Source organism: Anomaloglossus baeobatrachus, chromosome 1 (assembly GCF_048569485.1).
Source record: "Anomaloglossus baeobatrachus isolate aAnoBae1 chromosome 1, aAnoBae1.hap1, whole genome shotgun sequence".
Taxonomy (NCBI): Eukaryota; Metazoa; Chordata; class Amphibia; order Anura; family Aromobatidae; genus Anomaloglossus; species Anomaloglossus baeobatrachus.
Window position 1 is genome coordinate 674,246,010 of NC_134353.1, and position 23,372 is coordinate 674,269,381.

Below are 23,372 nucleotides of genomic sequence, written 5' to 3' on the forward strand. Positions count from 1 at the left end.
TTTTGGGTGTGCCGCGGTGTTTGTGTGTTGGGTGTTGTGTGTGTGCGGCGTTGTCTGTGTGTGTGGGTGTCTGTGTTCCCCATCGTGCTCCATCCCCCATGCTGTGCACTCCCAAACGTGCTCCATCCCCCATGCTGCGCACTCCCCATCGTGCTCCATCCCCCATGCTGCGCACTCCCCATCGTGCTCTATCCCCCATGCTGCGCACTCCCAAACATGCTCCATCCCCCATGCTGTGCACCCCCCATCGTGCTCCATCCCCCATGCTGTGCACCCCCCATTGTGCTCCATCCCCCATGCTGCGCACCCCCCATCGTGCTCCATCCCCCATGCTGCGCACTCCCCATTGTGCTCCATTCCCCATGCTGCGCACTCCCAAACGTGCTCCATCCCCCATGCTGCGCACTCCCCATCGTGCTCCATCCCCCATGCTGCGCACTCCCCATCGTGCTCTATCCCCCATGCTGCGCACTCCCCATTGTGCTCCATCCCCCATGCTGCGCACTCCCCATTGTGCTCCATCCCCCATGCTGCGCACTCCCCATCGGGCTCCATCCCCCAATGTGCGCACTCCCAAACGTGCTCCATCCCCCATGCTGCGCACTCCCCATCGTGCTCTATCCCCCATGCTGCGCACTCCCAAACGTGCTCCATCCCCCATGCTGCGCACTCCCCATCGTGCTCCATCCCCCATGCTGCGCACCCCCCATCGTGCTCCATTCCCCATGCTGCGCACTTTCCATCGTGCTCCATCCCCCATGCTGCGCACTCCCTATCGTGCTCCATCCCCCATGCTGTGCACCCCCCATCGTGCTCCACAGTCACACATCAGACAGTATACACGCACACATCTGATCGCATACACTCACACACAAACCACTTCTCCCTGTGCCCACCGGTGGGCGGTCCCAGCAGCTGTGCTGCACGCCGTGCTCCTCTGCCGACACACACACATCCGATCGCATACACTCACACACACACACTCACACATCAGAACACACTCACACACATCCGATCGCATACACTCACACACACACACTCACACATCAGAACACACTCACACACATCCGATCGCATACACTCACACACACACACACACACACTGACGATATCGCACGTACGCACTCACACAATCACAATATCTGGAGATACCACATGCTTCCGGCCATGTGATCCTCCGGCAGGTCCTGGAAGGTCACTGCACAGTATCGCCGCCGAGAAGCAAGCGATATCACGGGATGTTGTGAGTGTGTGGATGCGATCTGATGTGTGTGTGAGGTGTGTGTGAGAGTGAGTGTGATCTGATATGTGTGTGTGTGTCTGTTGTTATGTGTGTGCGTGTGTGTGTGTTCCGCCGCTGCAGGACCTTGATGCGCTCACCTGGGAGCCAGTGTATGCTGGTAACCATGCTACACAATATTACTCGGTGTACCATGGTTACCAGCATACCCCACCCCCTGCTCGCACGGGAGCCCACACCAGCGTACGCCGGCAACCCCAGCAATGCGAGGGTATGTGTTGGCTGGGTTGGCGGCGTACGCTGATGTGGGCTCCCGGGGGTACAGCACTCACGGTGGCGTACACTGATGCGCTTAGTGACGTTGCGGTGACGTCGCTGTGCTGCCGAACGTCCCTTCCCCTTGAGGTCGGGATTGTTCGGCAGTCACAGTGACGCCGCCGACCAGGTAAGTGCGTGTGACGCTGCCGTAGCGATAATGTTCGCTGCGGCAGTGATCACACGATATCGCATTTACGATGGGGGCGGGTGCTTACACGCTCGATATCGCTAGCAATTGCTAGCGATGTTGTAGCGTGTAAAGCTCGCTTTACATTGGCATGCCTTGAATGATATATGCGGCTATACGCAATATGCTGCGATCTTTTGCCTCAAGCCGATTACAACTAAAGGCCGCTTTACACGCTGCGATCTCGCTAGAAAGATCGCTAGCAAGCGTACCGGCCCCCGTCGTTTGTGCCTCACGGGCAAATTGCTGCCCGTGGATCACAATATCGTTAGTCTCCGTCACACAGACTTACCTTCCCTGCGACATCGTTGTGGCCGGCAAACTGCCTACTTCCTAAGGGGGCGGTTCGTGCGACGTCACAGCGACGTCACATGGCAGGCAGCCAATAGAAGCGGAGGGACGGAGAGCAGCCAAAGGAAAGACACGTCCACCTCGTTGCCGGTGGACGCAGGTACGTTGTTGTTCGTCGTTCCCGGGGTGTCACACGTAGCGATGTGTGCTGCCTCTGGAACGATGAACAACCTGCGTGCAAAAGCAGCAACGATAATCAGGAATAGAGTACCGTGTCAACGATCAATGATAAGGTGAGTATTTTTGATCGTTAGCGGTCGCTCGTACGTTTCACACGCAACAACGTCGCTAACGAGGCCGGATGTGCGTCACGAATTCCGTGACCCCAACAACATCTCGTTAGTGATGTTGCAGCGTGTAAAGCGGCCTTAAGAATAAACTTACAGGTCAGCACTGACTCATTGAATAACATGGGTCCGAGTGCAGTGTGGTTTTTATCTTGTATTGCACTCTTCCATTTTATATGGAAGTGGGAGCGAGCCCTAAATGATAAAGTAAGAAATTAGGGAAGTGTCCTACACACCAAACATACTATGATAAGGGTTTTCCTGAAGTCTTATGAAATGACTGATACGGTTGCTTGATAAAAGACTGATAAACGTTGTTATTGGTCAAAGGAATCTTACAGCATTAGATGAAATCCAATTGAAAATGGATATGTCATAAAATTGTAAATGGAAGTCATGATTCTATTGTTGACAACGCATTATGTATATTTACATCGTCACTTTTACATTTAGTTTGCTTTGTAATTAGACTGAATGCCCCTTTCTTATCTATTATAGCCAGAGGAGAAGCAGAAGGCATCTGCAGGGTTTGAACAGCTCCAATCTGCTATGGAGGTTTTGGGATTCACGGTCAGTGAACAGAAAGCCATTTGGCATGTTCTAGCTGGTATCTATCATCTGGGAGCAGCGGGTGCATGTAAAGGTAAGACACAAAACCTCTAGCCTTGGAAGTATTTTATTACTAAGCCATTATCCTACCAGATGATACCATTCCACGAGCGCCGTCACCGCCATCGTGTGATATAGTAATTAAATTGTGAGTGTGTTAGTGTCTTTTATTGTATTACTATGATTTTGTGTTAGACTTCTACACTACATTCCATCTTGTGCAGGATTATTACAGGCCCAAAGGACCTCATGTATCAAAACTGTCTCAGAGGAACACAAGTCTTGTTACCAAAGAATTCAATCCAGCTGGTTCAGTATTTCATTTCATATTTCGTTTCATTCACCACAACAGAAAAATATGAAACATGGATTGCAGCAAGGCCATGTTCCACAAAGCCCAGAATGCAGCCATTGTACCATGTTAACCCCTTAAGCCCCTGGGCGTTTTGCGTTTTTTTTTTTTCCTCTCTTTCTTCCGAGAGCCTTAACTTTTTTATTTTTCCGTCAATCTTGCTATATGGGGGATTGTTTTTTGTGTGAAGAGTTGTAATTTTAAATGAAATCATCAGTTTTACCATATAGTGTACTGGAAAACAGCAAAACATTTTCAAGTGTGGAAAAACTGCTAAAAAAAGTGTGATCGCACAATAGTTTTTGGAATATTTTATTCACCATGTTCACTATATGGTAAAACTTATGTGTTGCTGTGATGCCTGCGGTCGGTGCGACCTTGTAGACACCAAACATGAATAGGTTTATTTGTATCTAAGGGGTTAAAACAAATTCACAAGTTCAAATAATAATAACAATAATAATAATAATAAAGTTTGTCCAAAAAAAGTGGCGCACGTTTTGTGCCATTTTCCAAAACTCATAGCGTTCTTATTTTTCTGGATCTGTGGCTCAGTGACGGCTTATTTTTTTGCGTCTCGAGCTGACATTTTTAACTGTACCATTTTTGCGCAGATACTATGTTTTGATTGCCTGTTATTGCATTTTGCGCAAAATTTGCAGCGACCAAAAAAAAAAAAATCGTAATTTTAGCATTTGGAATTTTCACCATTTACTGATCAGATTAATTGATTTTATATTTTGATAGATCGGGCATTTCTGAATGCGGCGATACCAAATATGTGTATATTTATTTATATGGATCAGCAATTTGATCGCTACACAGCTGAGATCTGCAGATATGCTGCTTTACTTTCAAAGCCAGCACTATTACGGCATTGAGAGCAAGTGACTCATGTTAGCTACAGGTGTCGTTACATGACCCTGTGCTACCATGGCAACCACCGGAAGACATGTGATCACATCACATGACTTCCGATGGGGGCGGAGTAAGTCATAATAATGACTGCGCGCATATACATCTCGCTGACAGATTTTGGCAGCGAGATGTAAGGGGTTGATAGTCGCGGGTGGAAGCGATTCCACTGGCGACTAGCAGACACACGTCAGCTGTTGAAAGCAGCTGATATGTGCACAGATCGCCGCGGTCTGCCCACAGCAATCCACGGGGATTACCTCACACGATTCATGACGTACCCAGTACGTCATGGGTCGCTAAGGGGTTAAGCAGCAGAAAGACTTAGGCTATGTTCACACAGGGATTTTTAGTATGTTTTTTTCCTGACCGAAACCTGATCTTGTGGCAGGAAATCTCCTTTGAGTCATCTGCATTTTTGGTGTGTTTTTTAGTGGCTTTTTTCTGCAGATTTGGTGCAGATTTGCTGCTTTTTTTCTACAAAATGGGTTGTATCAATGAAAAAATGCAGAAAATCTGCAGCAAAACATTGACATGCTCATTCTTTAAAAACCTGACCAAAAACGCAGGTACCGTATTTTTTGGACTATAAGACGCACCGGACCATAAGACACACCCTGGTTTTAGAGGAGGACAATAGGAAAATAAAATTGAAGCAAAAAATGTGGTCATGACACACTTATGGGGAGAGGATCTGCTGCTGACACTGTTATGGGGTAATGTCCTGCTCATATACTCCCCAGCCTGCTCATATACTCCCCAGCCTGCTCATATACTCCCCAGCCTGCTCATATACTCCCCAGCCTGCTCATATACTCCCCAGCCTGCTCATATGCTCTCCATGCTGCTCATATACTCCCCATGCTGCTCATATACTCCCCATGCTGCTCATATACTCCCCAGCCTGCTCATATACTCCCCATGCTGCTCATAATAAACCCCTATCCTGCTCATATACCCCCATCATCCTGGTGTATGGCCGCATCCTGTGGCACATAAAAAAAAATAAACGTTCATATTCACCTTACCTCACCTCACTCTCTGTAGCACCACTCCTCTTACCGTCTATGTCAGTGGCAGCGCCGCTGATTGGAGCTGTCCCCGTTCCCCTGCAGCATCGCGATGTTCTCCGGTCTGTGCCGGCGGCTGCATGTGGAGACATGCGCACAGCGATGACGTCATCGCTGTGCGCGCCTCTAGTCTCCACGCAAGTCAGCTGACCGGCACAGACAGGAGGACATCGCGGTGCTGCAGGGGAACGGTAAGTTATACTGATTCACTGCCCCCGCACTGATGATGATGTGCGGGGAGCAGTGAATACAGCCTCACATGATCACTCCAGGCTGCAGTTGCCAGGGGTGATCATGCGGGCCGGCTGTTTATCCCTCGCCCATCACCCCGCCCACCTGTCAGTGATGGCTTCAGCGCTGAGAGATGATGGGCGGGAGGATGGGCGTGCATATTAAATGAGCGGTTCCACGTGGTCACGGCAGGCTGCTACAGCCTGCTCATGCCCCCGATGACCCACTCCACCGCAGCACCCTCATTCCCCGCAGCCCTATATTCAGACCATAAGACGCACCCCCTACTTTCCCCCAACATTTGGGGGGAAAAAAAGTGCGTCTGATAGTCCGAAAAATACGGTATTTGACAAAACAGTCAGGAAAAAAACCTGATGTGTTTGTGTGTGTGTGTGTGTGTGCATGAGATTTCAGAAATCTCATCAACTTTGCTGGTACTGTAAAAAGCAGTTTTTTATTAGCATGGATTTGCATAAAACCAAGGCAAATCTGCAGATAAAAAATGCAACAAAAACTTACCAAAAAAGCCCCGTGTGAACATAGCCTTAAACTGTTAGGCTATGTTCACACGGGGCTTTTTTGGTAAGTATTTTTCCGACCAAAACCTCTTGTGGCAGGAAATCTCCTGAGTCATTTGCGTTTTTGGTGCATTTTTTAGTGGCGTTTTTGCTGCGTTTTTGGTAACTTTTTTCTATAAACTGTGTTGTATCAATGAAAAAATGTTGCAAAAATGCTGCAAAGAATTGACATGCTCATTCTTTGAAATCTGGAGCAAAAATGCAGGTATTTGAGAAAACAGTCAGGAAAAATCTGCAAGTGTTTGTGTGTCTGTGCATGAGATTTCAGAAATCTCATAGACTTTGCTGGGACTGTAAAAAGCAGCTTTTTGTTAGCATGGGTTTGCATAAAACCAAGGCAAATCTGCAGCTAAAAGTGCAGCAAAAACTTACCAAAAAAGCCCTGGGTGAACGTACCCTAAATCTGATTTTCTTTCCATACATTCTGTGCACTGGTGGACACAGACAGTAGAGGGCCCCTGTGCAAGAACAGTATATTGTCCATTTTCAATCCAATAACTCATCAAAATGCAAAATTCCACCTGCTATTTTCATAACCTAAACCAAATTTGGGAGGGTTTCAGCTTTCAAAAGAGTAATTTATGAAACCAATGGATGAATTTAAAGTCAGGTTATAAGCTTTTATTTACATAACATGGATAAGTGACAGAACTTCTGTCAGGGACTTTTTAAGTTTGATGTATTTGTTAATTAAATATTGTAGCAAAAATATCCTTTGTACACAAATTATATTTGTACTTCATGAAATATACAAAACAATCCACAATATCAAAAATTTCAAAATGAACTGAACTTTAATATTATATATGTATAAAAAAATGAATTAATATATAATTAACACTAATATTATAAAAACAATATTAAAAATATACCTCCAATGAGGAGCACATCAGTGACCAGAGTGTGCTGAAATACAATGGTATGGTATAATGGTACAATGGTATACAATGATATGCTATAACAAAGCAAGGAACATGTAATATCATTTCATAATAATAATGAGTAAACTCCTAGTTTAAATGGTATAGTGCTGCATACCGCGTGTTCCTAAATGGGAAATAGCGCTGTGGGCATGTGGAGATTTATTTATTATGAAAGGAGCTTACCTCAATTGTGTAGCACAAAGGAAATGTTTAATGGTGATGTGCTCCTCCACCCCAATGCACGTTTCGCCCAGCTTCTTACAGGGTGTGTCAGGGTGGAGATCTGGTGCCAACTTTAAACTGAGGAGCAACCAATAGCAATCAATCTCAGCCCAGACCCATAATACCTGATCGGGAACAGCCAATTAGTGATTGTGTCACAATTCCATGTTGCATGGCGGGGAGCAGCACACAGCACAGTTGGGAGATATATAATATATAAAATGATTTCCGGCCCGTCGAGAGGTGGAATCCATGTGGAAGACATCAAGGCCATCTTGTGCCATGGGCAAATTGTGCCCAATTAGCCACTTTAGCTCCCTGATATTATTTCATTCACTAGTGTTATATGGTGTTTAAGGTATAAATAGGGAGCAGGTGTGTTTAATTTGGTGTTATCGCTCACACACTCTCTCATACTGGTCACTAGAAGTTCAACATGGCACCTCATGTCAAAAAATTATCTGAGGATCTAATAAAAAAAAAATAATTTTTATCCTACATAAATATCGACTAGGTTATAAGAAGAAGGCCAACACCCTGAAACTGAGCTGCAGCACGGGGGTCAAAACCATACAGCAGTTTAACAAGACAGTTTCCACTCAGAATAGGCCTCACTATGGTAAACCAAAGAAGTTAAGTGCACATGCTCAGTGTTATCTTTTCCAAATTACTGAAGAGGTTAAAGGGGTGGGGGGTTGGCCTACTTGCATGGCTGTCATCCCAAAAAGAAGCCTCTCTAAAGATGAAGCATAAAAAAGCTTGCAAACAGTTTGCTGAAGACAAGCAGACTAAGGATATGGACTACTGTAACAATAGGAGCTCCCTATTGGCTTCATACTTCTCTATTGTGCAACAAATGACCTTCTCACTCAGATGTAGCATAGCTCAGACAGTGAGATGTAGCATAGTTGAGACAGTCTGATATAGTGGAGCAAAGGCAGATGTAGCATCTCTGACCATCTCTGCTCTTCTACATATGACCATCTCTTTTTTACTGCATCTCAGTCTTAGCTCTGCTTCATCTAAATTAAACAATCAGATGTAGCAGAACAGAGACAGAAGTAGCACCTCTGACCGTCTCAGGTCTGCTACATTGATGGTCTCAGCTCTACTACATCTCACCATCTCAGCTCTGTTACATGTGAGTGTTTGACTGCTAAAATTGAGAAAATGAATTGGAAATACAATTTTTAAGAAGCTAAAAGAAATTTGAGAGCTGATCCTGTACTTTTGTTGCTGTCTGGGGTTGCCACCCCACCCACTTGCAATGGGTCAATTGTTTAGTGCAGAGGTCTCAAACACATGGCCCACAGGCTGCATGCGGCCCCGGAGGCTGCTTGTTGCGGCCCGCCGACCCCGTGACAATCGCAGCTCTATGCCCGGGGACCGGCGCCAGCAGGACTTTTCTACAATTGAATAATTTGTGGTGCCGTGCAGAGGAGCTGTCTGCACAATATCAATGGCGGCTGACCACCAATCAGATGCAAGGAAGTGACATCGCTGTATGACGTCACCTCCTTGCATCTGATTGGCCGGCGGTAGCCATTGATATAATGCAGACAGCTCCTCTGCGAGGCACCGCAAATTACTCAATTGTACTAAAGTTCTGCTGGTGCCGGTTCCCGGGCATAGAGCTGTGATCGTTATGGGCCACAACAAGCAGGTACGTGCTCACGATCAGGACCCTGGACGCGGCAGGTCCTGACCTGCGGGTCTGCAAGTCTCCTCTTTAGGAGACCGCATCTACCTGTACCCGCGATCAGGGTTTGGGGTGCTGCGGTCTCCTTGCAGTGTTCTCCCTAGGGAGGACATGCGACTCTGCAGCATAAATTCACATGCTGCGGCCTCTGCAAGCCGCACCACAGGTCAGTTTTCACTGCTGGCCACACAAGCACAGTGGACATGTGATTTTTAGAAATCCCATCTACTCTGCTTGTACTGTACATCGCAGCGTTTTGGACGCAGCTGAAAAATGCTGCATTCAAAACGCTACAAACACTGATCGTGGGCACGCAGGAAATGGAGGAAAGGTGAGGAGATTTTTTTTTTTTGCGTATTACTAAAGGATGGCAACAATACCACAAGGATGAGCACAGTACTGCAGGACACAATACTGCAGGACACAATACTGCAGGGCACAAGGATGAGCACAATACTACAAGGATGGGCACAATACTACAAGGATGAGCACAATACTACAACGATGGGCACAATACTACAATGATGGGGACAATACTACAAGGATGGCCACAATACCACAAGGATGAGCACAGTACTGCAGGACACAATACTGCAGGACATAATACTGCAGGGCACATGGATGAGCACAATACTACAAGAATGGGAACAATACTACAAAGATGGGTACAATACTACTGAGCACAATACTACAAGATTGGGTACAATACTGCAGGGCACAATACTACAAGGATGGGTACAATACTACTGGGCACAATACTACAAGGATGGGTACAATACTACTGGGCACAATACTACAAGGATGAGCACAATATTACAAGGATGAGCACAGTACTGCAGGACACAAGGATGAGCACAACACTACAAGGATGGGCACAATACTGCAGGGCGCAATACTACAAGAATGGGTACAATACTACTGGGCACAATACTACAAGGATGAACACAATACTACTAGACACAATACTATAAGGATGGGTACAATACTACTGGGCACAATACTACAAGGATGGGCACAATACTACTGAGCACAATACCACAAGAATGAGCAAAATACTACAAGGATTGGTACAATACTACTGGGTACAATACTACTGGGCACAATACCACAAGGATGGGCACAATACCACAAGAATGGGCACAATACTATTGAGAACAATGCTACAAGGATGAGCACAATGCTACTGGGCACAATATTACAAGGATGGGCACAATATTACAAAGATGATCACAATACTACAAGGATGGGCACAATACCAAAATGATGATCACAATACTACTGGACACAATATTACAAGGATGAGCAGAATAGTACTGGGCACAATACCACAAGAATGAGCAAAATACTACAAGGATTGGTACAATACTACTGGGTACAATACTACTGGGCACAATACCACAAGGATGGGCACAATACCACAAGAATGGGCACAATACTATTGAGCACAATGCTACAAGGATGAGCACAATGGTACTGGGCACAATACTACAAGGATGAGCACAATACTACGGGGCACAATATTACAAGGATCGGCAAAATATTACAAGGATGGGCACAATACTACTGGGCACAACACTACAAAGATGAGCATAATACTACTGGGCACAATATTACAAGGATGGGTACAATACTACTAGGCACAATACTACAAGGATTGGCACAATACTACTGGGCACAGTATTACAAGGATGGGCACAATACTACTGGGCACAATATTACAAGGATAAGCACAATACTACTGGGCACAATACTACATGGCACAAGGATGGGCACGATACTACAGAGCACAATACCACAAGGATGGGCTCAATACTACTGGGCACAATACTACAAGGATGGGTACAATACTACTAGGCACAATACTACAAGGATGGGCACAATACTACTGGGCACAATACTACAAGGATGAGCACAATACTACGGGGCACAATAATACAAGGATTGGCACAATATTACAAGGATGGGCACAATACTACTGGGCACAATACTACAAAAATGGGCACAATACTACAAAAATGGGCACAATATTACAAGGATGGGCACAATACTACTGGGCACAATATTACAAGGATGGACACAATACTACTGGGCACAATATTACAAGGATGGGCACAATATTACTGGGCACAATATTACAAGGATGGCACAATATTACAATGATGGGCACAATACTACTGGGCACAATATTACAAGGATGGGCACAATACTACTGGAAACAATACTACAAGGATGGGCACAATATTACAAGGATGGGCACAATACTACTGGGTACAATATTACAAGGATGGGTACAGTACTACTGGGCACAATACTACAAGGATGAGCACAATACTACTGTGCACAATATTACAAGGATTGACACAGTACTACTGGGCACAATACTACAAGGATTGGCACAATACTACTGGGCACAACACTACAAAGATGAGCATAATACTACTGGGCACAATATTACAAGGATGGGTACAATACTACTGGTCACAATACTACAAGGATTGGCACAATACTACTGGGCACAACACTACAAAGATTGGCACAATACTACTGGGCACAATATTACAAGGATGGGCACAATATTACAAAGATAAGCACAATACTACTGGGCACAATACTACAGGGCACAATACTACAGGGCACAATACCACGAGGATGGGCTCAATACTACTGGGCACAATACTACAAGGATGGGTACAATACTACTAGGCACAATACTACAAGGATTGGCACAATACTACTGGGCACAATACTACAAGGATGAGCACAATACTACTGGACACAATATTACAAGGATGGGCACAATATTACAAGGATGGGCACAATACTACTGGGCACAATACTACAAGTATGGGCACAATACTACTGGACACAATATTACAAGGATCAGCACAATATTACAAGGATGGGCACAATACTACTGGGCACTATATTACAAGGATGGGCACAATACTACTGGGCACAATACTACAAGGATTGGCACAATACTACTGGGCACAATATTACAAGGATGGGCACAATACTACAAGGATTGGCACAATACTTCTGGGCACAATATTACAAGGATGGGCACAATACTACTTGGCACAATATTACAAGGATAAGCACAATACTACTGGGCACAATACTACAGGGCACAAGGATGGGCACAATACTATAAGGCACAACACCACAAGGATGGGCTCAATACTAAAATGATGGGCACAATACTACTGGGCACAATACCACAAGGATGGGGGACATTACATCAGGGCACACCGATATTGACATTACTACAATATGTTGGCTAAGATTACTATATGATACTGCTAATTTTCAAACAATAGTACAAGAAAGTGATAACATTCAAAATAAACCATGACATTTTTTTTGCGCCATTAAAAATGCTTTTATATATATATACATATATATATATATATATATATATATATATATATATACTTAACTAAACAAAAAAGTGCAGGTTTGTTCTAATAAACAAGCAACAAATGTTTAAAAAATTGATCCAAAAGGTGTATAGAAAAAGAATATGGATTCATTAAAAATGTCTTTGTCCTGCAAAGAATGCGTCCCTTCTCAATTTTTTTTTCCTATATGCGGCCCATACACCCAGCTGAGTTTGAGACCCCTGGTTTAGTGGAAGGGTGTTTGTTCAGGTGGGTGGGGTTTCGACAGCCGGACACCAGACTTTTGCGCCTAGTGAGAGCAATTAAAAGAATTTAGTGGCTGTCACTGGGGTGCTGGCTTCCATTATTCACAGCAGGGAGCCAGCTTGTTGTGTCGGATTGGTCGCGATTGACACATCACTAGTGGAAATCTAGCCTAAGTAAAATAATCTACAGTCTGCATGTAAAGGCCCCGTCACACTAAGCAACATCGCTGCTAACGAACAACTTTTGTGACGTTGCTAGCGATGTTGCTGTGTGTGACATCCAGCAACAACCTGGCCCCTGCTGTGAGGTCGTTGGTTGTTGCTGAATGTCCTGGGCCATTTTTTAGTTGTTGCTGTCCCGCTGTGAAGCACAGATCGCTGTGTGTGACAGCGAGACAGCAACAACTAAATGTGCAGGCAGCAGGAGCCGGCTTCTGCGGAGGCTGGTAACCACAGTAAACATCGGGTAACCAAGAAGCCCTGTCCTTGGTTACCCGATATTTACCTTCGTTACCAGCCTCCTCTGCTCTCACTGTCAGTGCCGGCTCTTGCTCTGTGCACATGTAGCTGCAGGACACATCGGGTTAATTAACCCGATGTGTACTGTAGCTAGGAGAGCAAGGAGCCAGCACTAAGCAGTGTGCGCTGCTCCCTGCTCTCTGCACATGTAGCTACAGCACACATCGGGTAATTAACCCGATGTGTGCTGTAACTAGGAGAGCAGGGAGCCAGCTCTAAGCATTGTGCGCTGCTCCCTGCTCTCCGCACATATAGCTGCGTGCGCTGGTAACCAAGGTAAATATCGGGTTGGTTACCCGATATTTACCTTAGTTACCAAGCGCAGCATCTTCCACGCGGCGCTGCTGGCTGGGGGCTGGTCACTGGTTGCTGGTGAGCTCAACACGTGCAGCGACGCTCCAGCGATCCCTGCCAGGTCAGGTTGCTGGTGGGATCGCTGGAGCGTCGCAGTGTGACATCTCACCAGCAACCTCCTAGCAACTTACCAGCGATCCCTATCAGGTTGGATCGTTGTTGGGATCGCTGGTAAGTTGTTTAGTGTGACTGGGCCTTTACATAGACTGAAGCTTATGACAACATTTACTCTACATTTGATAGAACTGTAAAATGTAATAAAAACTTGAATGGAATATAAGAATTCTCTAACTATTCACAACACTCCCCTCCCACTTCACAAACTGAGAAAATAGCATGTTTGCATCTGAATTGGATTGCAGAAACTGCAATGTATGACTTGCAATAAGATGAAATTAATCAAAGTATAATTGTATATGACAAATCCAATTTCCTTCTATTGTTGGAAATTGTTATCTGCAGCAGTAATCCAGCACTTACCATACACTGTAGTTATAATTGCCTATGCATTATAGAGTATGACTATGTATACATGAGTACAGAATCATTATCATGTTCGGATTAAAATAACAATAGTAACTTGCCACAGAGAGTTGCTTACCTCCTCTTGAATAGGTTGAACTGAGTTAATTAATTTCTACTCCATGGGCTCGCAAATTCTTTGTCTACTTGTAGATTAAATATACGTAGTAGGAACAGAGCTGGTGCTTGACAATGGGTATTGAGTCATTCCAAACTCCAATTTAAGTCCTTGCCCCCCCCCTCCGTCCCATTCATCCTCTCCACTAGACCCATAGTTTAAATACTAAACTAAAATAAAGAGACCACACCAGAGGATGCACCGTAATGAATTGGCCACAGCAGCCGTTTATTTAACATACCACATATAACCAAAATTATACCACTAATAAGAAGGGAATTTTCCTCAAAGCCCCCAACAATTCTTTAATTGCGGGCCCAGCCCAGCCTAGACTTAGGCGGGCTTTGCACACTACGACATCGCAGGTGCGATGTCGGTGGGGTCAAATTGAAAATGACGCACTTCCGGCATCGCATGCGACATCGTAGTGTGTAAAGCCTAGAGGATACGATTAACAAGCGCAAAAGCGTCGTAATCGTATCATCGGTGCAGCGTCGGCGTAATCCATGATTACGCTGACGCGACAGTCCGATGTTGTTCCTCGCTCCAGCGGCAGCACACATCGCTGTGTGTGAAGCCGCAGGAGCGAGGAACATCTCCTACCGGCGGCACTGCGGCTTCCGTAGGATATGCGGAAGGAAGGAGATGGGCGGGATGTTTACATCCCACTCATCTCCGCCCCTCCGCTCCGATTGGCCGCCTGGCGTGTGACGTCGCTATGACGCCGCACGACCCGCCCCCTAAACAAGGAGGCGGGTCGCCGGCCAGAGCGACGGTCGCAGGACAGGTGAGTCCATGTGAAGCTGCCGTAGCGATAATGTTCGCTACGGCAGCTATCACAAGGAAATCGCTGCTGCGACGGGGGCGGGTACTATCGCGCTCGGCATCGCAGCATCGGCCTGCGATGTCGCAGCGTGCAAAGTACCCCCCTTACAGTACAAGGTTGTATTACCCCTAGCCAATTAAACTCCTGCTCACAGGCACTTACTGAAAAATGACCCGTCTGATTTTTATCGCACCACTACGAGCCCTACCTTCACCACCTGTATAGCACTCAGCCATCTTCCATTCCTTTGAATCCACCTGGGGAGTCCAGAGCCTTGTGAGCTCCCCCCCATTCATCCACCGTGAAACCACATTCCCAACTTAGAGGACGCTCCCCTGTACCCGCCGCTGTGTCAAGAATTAAAGAACTAATAATTCAAAAATACATAGGAAACTAACCTAAATCTCAGGACTGATTGTGACATAGACATCTATATCTGTCTAAGCATATCTACCTGAATAAACGAAAGGCCACATATAGCTGCTCAGATCGTCTCACTATGTACTGGCCCTGTCATTGCTCTAAACAAAAAAGGGGAGGTTGGGTGGGAGTTTAACTGTAGGCTGCCTAAAATTGCTGTCCTACACTAGTGGCTTCCCTTATTCATGCACCTAATACCTTACTCCACCTCTTTGGGATCTCTGCCTTTGCTTTAATCCCCTCCTTCCCTAGGCCTGGCAAATCCCCTAAACCCTGCATTATTTGAAAATTCCCCTATACTTGAAACAAACCCCCAAGCCCTGTATCATTTAACCCTTTCATCCCCGCCAAACCTTCTCATGTCGGCCTCCCCTCTAGGCCGTGACCTAAGTCCGGCCTTTAGTTTTGGAAATATGTTAAATATAGAATATTAACAGTATATATAAGGCCTGCGACACACATCCGTGCCGCCGGCACGTGTTTGTCATTTTTTACACGTACCGGCGGCACGGAGACACGTACAGCAATGCTACCCTATGGTAGCAGGCACACACACGTAAAACCACACGGAACGTGTGTCCGTGTGCGTTTGTACGTGTGTGCGTTTTTCAAAGCGCTGACATGTCCGGTTTTTCTCCGGCAGCACGAGTGTCACACGGCCCGCACCCGTACTACACGGGTGTAGTGTGGATGCGGTCCCGTGTGACACGCGCCGGAGAAAACACACGTGTCAGTGAAAAAAAAAAACATTAACTCACCTTCTCCTGCCCTCCTGTCTCTGCCGCTGCTGCCTCTTGCTGCCGACCGCCGCTCATTATGCTCATAGAATATTCACTTCACTGCCTGGCAGCAGCAGCAGCAGCGGGGAGACGGGAGGGCTGGAGCCCGAGGATCAGCACCATGGACAGCAGCGCGGACATCAGGAAGGACCAGGTGAGTATGATAATTACCGGTTCTACGTGTGCTATCGCGGATAGCACACGTAGAACACACGTGTCCCGCACGTACCAGAGACACGTACTTACCTGCACGCAATACGCAGGGGAAATACGTGTCTCTCGGCACGTGCGTGATTTTCACGTGAATGTGGCAGAGGCCTAATAGTGTATTTCACTACCATTGGTCAAAGCTTGGTTAATATAAAAAATAAGAGTTGTAACCTGATGTATGTCCTATCTGCCTTTGCTCTGGGCATTGGTTCACAGGCTGCAACTGTGATGTCACGATTACAATGCACATTAATGCTGCAGCCAATCACTGAGCTTAGTGGTTTTTGCCTTCAACATTGGCAGTGGTAAACCTGGGGTGAGTCCTATTCCACTAACTTAACACATTATCTGACCCCATTTTAATCACCTAACACAACCCCGTTCTGCCCAGCACCTAAAAATACAGCATACCAAATGCCATTTCTTTTTATGGTGACTCCAATGGGCTTCGGCACAGACAGTCTTAGCAAAAATTGAGAGCATGGTGTCACTGATTCACACCCTTTTTAAAGGAGCCATTTAATCTGAGTGCCTGAGGCTTAAAGGGAACTAATCACTAGGATTTTCGTATATAAGCTAAAGCCAGTGCTATACTGGCATTATCAGGCTGATTCTGTACATACCTGTAGTGGTCAGCTCGGATGTTTAGGTTTTGAAATTCAAGAAAGTGAAGTTTGTAAAATGAGCAGCTTGTTGAGTGACAGTTGCACTGGGGCAGATCATATATTCATAGTTATCCCCTCCCCCTGTTAGAATTAGAATAAGTATTATACAAATTACTCACTTTGTCTGTGGAAGGACCTGTGTGAGGTCATACCCAGGGGACCTGGTATCCAGCTTTGGTGGCTGAGGCCCTGCCCCTTTGGTCACATAAATAAAGGTAAAATAAAGAAAAAATAATAAAGCAAGCGGCGCTATGCTTCAGGAGCCTCCAGCGTGGCTGTAACTGCTTCCATGGCTGCCCATTCACTTCCAGGGCTGCATATTTGGCTCATGCATATGCACTGCTCTCCCTGCCCATTGACATCTCTGATTGGTTGCAGTCAGACGTGCCCCTACGCTGAGTGACCGCGTCTGACGCTTTCAATCAGAGACCTAGTCTGAGGGTCTATCGTGTAGTAAAATAAATAAATTAAAAAAATTGGCATAGGGTTCCTCCATATTATAATACCAGCACAGATAACGCATGTGACTACAGGCTGTAGCCTCCAGCTCTCTGCTTATCTTGGCTGTGTATCAAAGTAAGAGGAACCACATGGTGCTTTTATTTTTTTTTTAATTAGTTAAAAAAATAATTAAAAAAAAAACAGTGTGCGGTTCCCCTCCAATTTTAATACCTAGCCAAGAGCCCAAAAAGCTGGGGGCTGGTATTTTCAGGCTGTTAAGACCCATGGTTGTTGTGAGCCCCCCAGACTAAAAATAGCAGCCTGCAGCTGCCCAGGATTGCCACATCCATTAAATGCAACCATCCCAGCACTTTACCTGGTTCTTCTCGATTGTCCTGGTGCAGTGAGAATTGGGGTAATATGTGGTTAATCACAGCACACAGCTGCCACTAAGCCCTAGATTAGTAATGGTAGGCGTCTATGATACCCCCCATTACTAATCTGTAAGTGAAAGTAAATACACACAAACACCAAAAAAATCCTTTATTTGAAATAAAAGACTCTCTTTCACGATTTTAGGAACCCCCAAAACACTCCTGCAGGTCCAAAGTAATCCACACAGCGTCCCACGATGATTCCAGCTCTGCTGTGCTCTGCTACAGTACTGAAAGCACAGCGCGCAATCATGGAACATGACCAAACACTGTGCGGTTCAGGCAGAGACTGAGCCGCAATGAGCGGTGACGTCAGTCAGGTTAGTTACAGTCACAGATGGAGGTTCCCATTGTCCTCCATCTGTGATCAGAGGTAACCTGACCTCAGGTGACCTCAATGAACTCTTACTAAGTTTACAGACCTGTTTTTCCTAGCAGAAAACAACATGGTTTTTTTTTGCCAAAAGATGCAGATTTGGTGCTGAAATTTTTACACCATATTCCTACACCCAATCTACACCTGGCAAAAAATGCATCACTACCGCATCATATTGCATGTGGTTTTGATGCATTTTTTCCCCAGGAGGTGCACATTGGGTGCATGAATATGGTGTTTAAATTGAATCCCCAAATTTGCGTGTCTTGGCCCAAAAATACATTTTTGTTTCTGCCAGGAGGCGCAAATTCGGTGCTGAAATCTGGTGCAGACATTTCAGCACTAAATTTGCACCTCCTGGCAGAAAAATGCTACCAAAATGGTGTAAAAATCTTTTTTGCATTTTTGGGCTAAAAGACGCAAATTTAGTAATGGGGATGGATATCCTTGAGGCACCCCCTCATTAAACAGGTACAATTATCTTATCTGCTTCATTCAAGAAGTATTCACGTTTATATAGCTAAGGTTACATAATTTGAATAAAAATGATGCAGTCAAAATACCCATTGGCAAATAATTGAGCTCACAGTGTATTTGTGTCCATGTAGATTATATTTGGGAAGTGTTAAAGGGGTATGCCCATCTCCAAGATCATATCCCAATATGTAGTAGGCATAATAATAATAATAATAATTTTATTAGCAAATACCTCCAATTAGAAATGTAGTACAGTTCTCCTAATTAGCTATTTCACTTACCTAATGCACAGGGCCTTACATTAGGTTAGATATCCATGGTTATAATTATTAGCAACTAACTCACTTTCCCTATATGAGTGGATATAACCATGGATACCTAAGCTACTGTAATGCCCTGCACATAAGGTAAGTGACATAGCTATATTAGGGTAAATATACTACATTTCTAATTGGAGGTAATTGCTAATATTATTATTATTACACTTACTACATATTGGGATAGGATCTTGAGAGATGGGAATACCCCTTTAATTCCTTTAGTTTTTATCTATCTATCCATTATCTATCTATCTATCTATCTATCTATCTATCTATCTATTATCTATCTTACTATCTGTCTATTGTTCCTTTTTTATTTTTATGCTCATTTTAAGCAATCATTTTGCTGGGCAACTTGCAAAGCCAAATTTACACAATGCAGTTAACACTGATGGGTTTTTTTTGATCGGAAACTAGAGACGTGTATCTATATTCTTTAGATATGTTTTGCCTTTAGAACACGCTCCTGGTTTTTGGCATGAAGAGTGACCTCAAAAACTACACTAAAGCTGCACCATGTGAATCTGACCTTACAGTCTATAGGTTTTTATAAGTCAAAGAGAGACCATAGTGAATGAATAAGCTTAAAAAGCCGGCACTATGCTGTGTGATATCTTTAGCTGCCCACTGCACGGCAGGATTAAATAATGCTTATATGTTATAAAGTGGAGACGTTTCTATTGTCTTCTGAAAGTTGTTTGTACACTGTGTGCAGAATTATTAGGCAAATGAGTATTTTGATCACATGATAATTTTTATATATGTTGTCTTACTGTTATAGGCATGAGAGCCAACTACCAATTAAGTAAATCAGGTGATGTGCATCTCTGTAATGAGGATCGGTGTGGTTTAATGACATCAACACCCTATATAAGGTGTGTTTAATTATTAGGCAACTTTTTTTCCCTTAGTCAAAATGGATCAGAAGAGAGATTTGATGGGCTCTGAAAAGTCCAAAATTGTGAGATGTCTTGCAGAGGGATGCAGCAGTCTTGAAATTGCCAAACTTTTGAAGCGTGATCACACAACACACAACACACGAACAAACAAGCGTTTTATGTCAAATAGCCAACAGGGTCGCAAGAAGCGTGTTGGGCAAACAAGGCGCAAAATAACTGCCCATGAATTGAGGAAAATCAAGCGTGAAGCTGCCAAGATGCTATTTGCCACCAGTTTGGCCATATTTCAGAGCTGCAACGTTACTGGAGTATCAAAAAGCACAAGGTTTGCCATACTCAGGGACATAGCCAAGGTAAGGAAGGCTGAAAAACCACCACCTTTGAACAAGAAACATAAGATAAAGCATCAAGACTTGAGCCAAGAAATATCAAGGGCAGAGAGCTCCACTCCGACTCAGATGCCAGCAAGGTGGAGGTGGGGTACTGGTATGGGCTGGTATCATCGAAGATGATTTTGTGTGACCTTTCGGGTTGAGGATGGAGTGAAGCTCAATTCCCAGACCTACTGCAAGTTCCTGGAAGACAACTTCTTCAAGCAGTGGTACAGGAAGAAGTCGGTATCATTCAAGAAAAACATGATTTTCATGCAGGACAATGCTCCATCACATGCATCCAACTACTCCACAGCGGGGCTGGACAGTAAAGGTCTAAAAAATGAAAAAGTAATGATATGGCCCCCTTGTTCACCTGATCTGAACCCCATAGAGAACCTGTGGTCCCTCATAAAATGCGTGATCTACATGGAGGGAAATAGTACACCTCTCAGAACAGTGTCTGGGAGGCTGTGGTGGCTGCTGCATGCAATGTTCATCGTAAACCGATCAAGCAACTGACAGAATCTATGGATGGTAGGCTGTTGAGTGTCATCATAAAGAAAGGTGGCTATATTGGTCACTAATTTTGTGGGGTTTTGTTTTTGCATGTCAGAAATGTTTATTTCTAAATTTTGTGCAGTTATATTGGTTTACCTGGTGAAAATAAACAAGTGAGATGGGAATATATTTGGTTTTTATTAAGTTGCCTAATAATTCTGCACAGTAATAGTTACCTGCACAAACAGATCTCCTCCTAAGATAGCCAAATCTAAAAAAAACCCACTCCAACTTCCAAAAATATTAAGCTTTGATATTTGAGTCATTTGGGCTGATTGAGAATGTAGTTGTTGATCAATAATAAAAAAAAATCCTCTAAACAACTTGCCTAATAATTCTGCACACGGTGTATGAGTTTTCTTTGCTTGTGAGCAATTTTCATATTATTGATAACACACATCACAGCATGCTGAATTTCTTTCTGATGCCAATTGGTATGAGAAAAGAATTGCAGATGGACACTGCCCTTATAGTTTTACATTAGTACGGGTGCAATCTAATGTTTTATTGGATTACACTCGTCATTTAAAGCACAAGTGGAACCAAAAGATTTAAAGGGACCCTGTCAGCACAAAATGACTGTTCAAACCAAGTACAGGTGCTCGGTGTGTAAGGGTAAGTTCACACAGTGCGTTTTTCGCGGCATTTTTGCGCGTTTTTTCAGGTGCGTTTTTGGCCTCAAAACTGCATGACTTTGCTTCCTCAGCAAAGTCTATGAGTTTTCATTTTTGCTGTCCGCACACAACTTTTTTTTTAAAATGCGTTTGAGCGTAAAAAAAAAAAAAATGGACATGTCAATTCTTTCCTGCGTTTTTCCCCCTTGCAATGCATTGGAAAAACGCAGAAAAACGCAGAGATCAAAAACCCAGCAAAACACAGCCAAAAACGCACCAAATCGCGGCAAAAACGCATGCATTTTTTGCCGCGTTTTTTTGCCGCGGGTGCGTTTTTGTGCGTTTTTAGCGGTCAAAACCGCACAAAAACGCAGCGTCCAAAAAATGCAGCGTGTGCACATAGCCTAACGGGGTAGTCGTGGTGTGGCTGGTAGCTGTGTGATGCCCCCTGGTCCACAACAGGCAGTCTGTGAGCCCAATTACTTGCTGGCTGCCGTATCTAGGTCCCGTTTAATCTCTGAGGGTCCGACAGGAATTCAGACAACACTGTGTTACTTTTCTCAAATGGGACTTTTACTTTAGAAATGTCTCCTTCAAAGGATACACATAAAATACTTTACTCTTCAAACTTAACTTCCACCTGCACTGCTCTTCACTTTACACGGCTGTTCTCTTAGGGCTGCTTCTCACTTGCGAGTTTCTCGCAGTAGAGCAATGCGAGAAAAACTCGCATTGGAATCGGACACGTTAGTGAATGATTCAGCTCGCATTTGCGATTTTTTTCTCAGTCCAAATCGAACTGAAAAAAAAAATCACAGCATGCTGCTTTTTTGCGAGTTTCTACTGCGAGTCTCTCCAATGCAAGTCTAAGGGAGCGTGTAAAAAATCGGATGTCACGGGATGGCACTCACACCATCCTAGTGACATCCGATTTTCTAAATACATTTCTCGCATGTTTCCTAAAACACTGGAAACGAGCGATGTCTCCCAATGTCTGTCAATCACTATTCTCTGTCAGTCAGTCTCTCCCTCTTGGTCTCTATTCTCTCTCTGTCGGTCCATCACTATCTCTGTCCCCCTCTCACAGTCTGTCGGTCATTCTCCCCCCTCTCTCATACTCACCGTTCCCCGATCCCCGGCGCGGCGCTGCACGGCATTCACACTGCTGCGGCGGCTTTTACTATTTTGAAAAAGCCGGCTGCTCATTAAACAATCTCGTATTCCCTGCTTTACCCGCCCACAGATGCCTATGATTGGTTGCAGTGAGACACGCCCCCACGCTGAGTGACAGGTGTCTCACTGCACCCAATCACAGCAGCCGGTGGGCATGTCTATACTGTGCAGTGAAATAAATAATTAAATAATTAAAAAAAACGGCGTGCGGTCCCCCCCAATGTTAATACCAGCCAGATAAAGCCATACGGCTGAAGGCTGGTATTCTCAGGATGGGGAGCTCCACGTTATGGGGAGCCCCCCAGCCTAACAATATCAGTCAGCAGCCGCCCAGAATTGCCGCATACATTAGATGCGACAGTTCTGGGACTGTACCCGGCTCTTCCCGATTTGCCCTGGTGCGTTGGCAAATCGGGGTAATAAGGAGTTATTGGCAGCCCATAGCTGCCAATAACTCCTAGATTAATCATGTCAGGCGTCTATGACATACCTTCCATTATTAATCTGTAAGTTACAGTAAATAAACACACATACACGAAAAAATCCTTTATTAGAAATAAAAAACACTAACAAATTCCCTGGTTCAACAATTTAATAAGCCCCAAAAAGCCCTCCATATCCGGCGTAATCCAGGATGGTCCAGCGTCGCTTCCAGCTTTGCTGCA

At 44.8% G+C, this 23,372-nt stretch overlaps 1 protein-coding gene across 1 annotated transcript in view; it reads left to right on the top strand.

Annotated features, from left to right (window-relative positions):
- MYO18B (myosin XVIIIB) overlaps positions 1-23,372 on the top strand; it is a 1,019,172-nt gene that overhangs the window by 250,836 nt on the left and 744,964 nt on the right. The window contains exon 13 of the mRNA XM_075320057.1: positions 2,882-3,026. Within this exon, the coding sequence (XP_075176172.1) occupies positions 2,882-3,026 (145 nt within the window). The remainder of the gene's footprint in view (positions 1-2,881; positions 3,027-23,372) is intronic.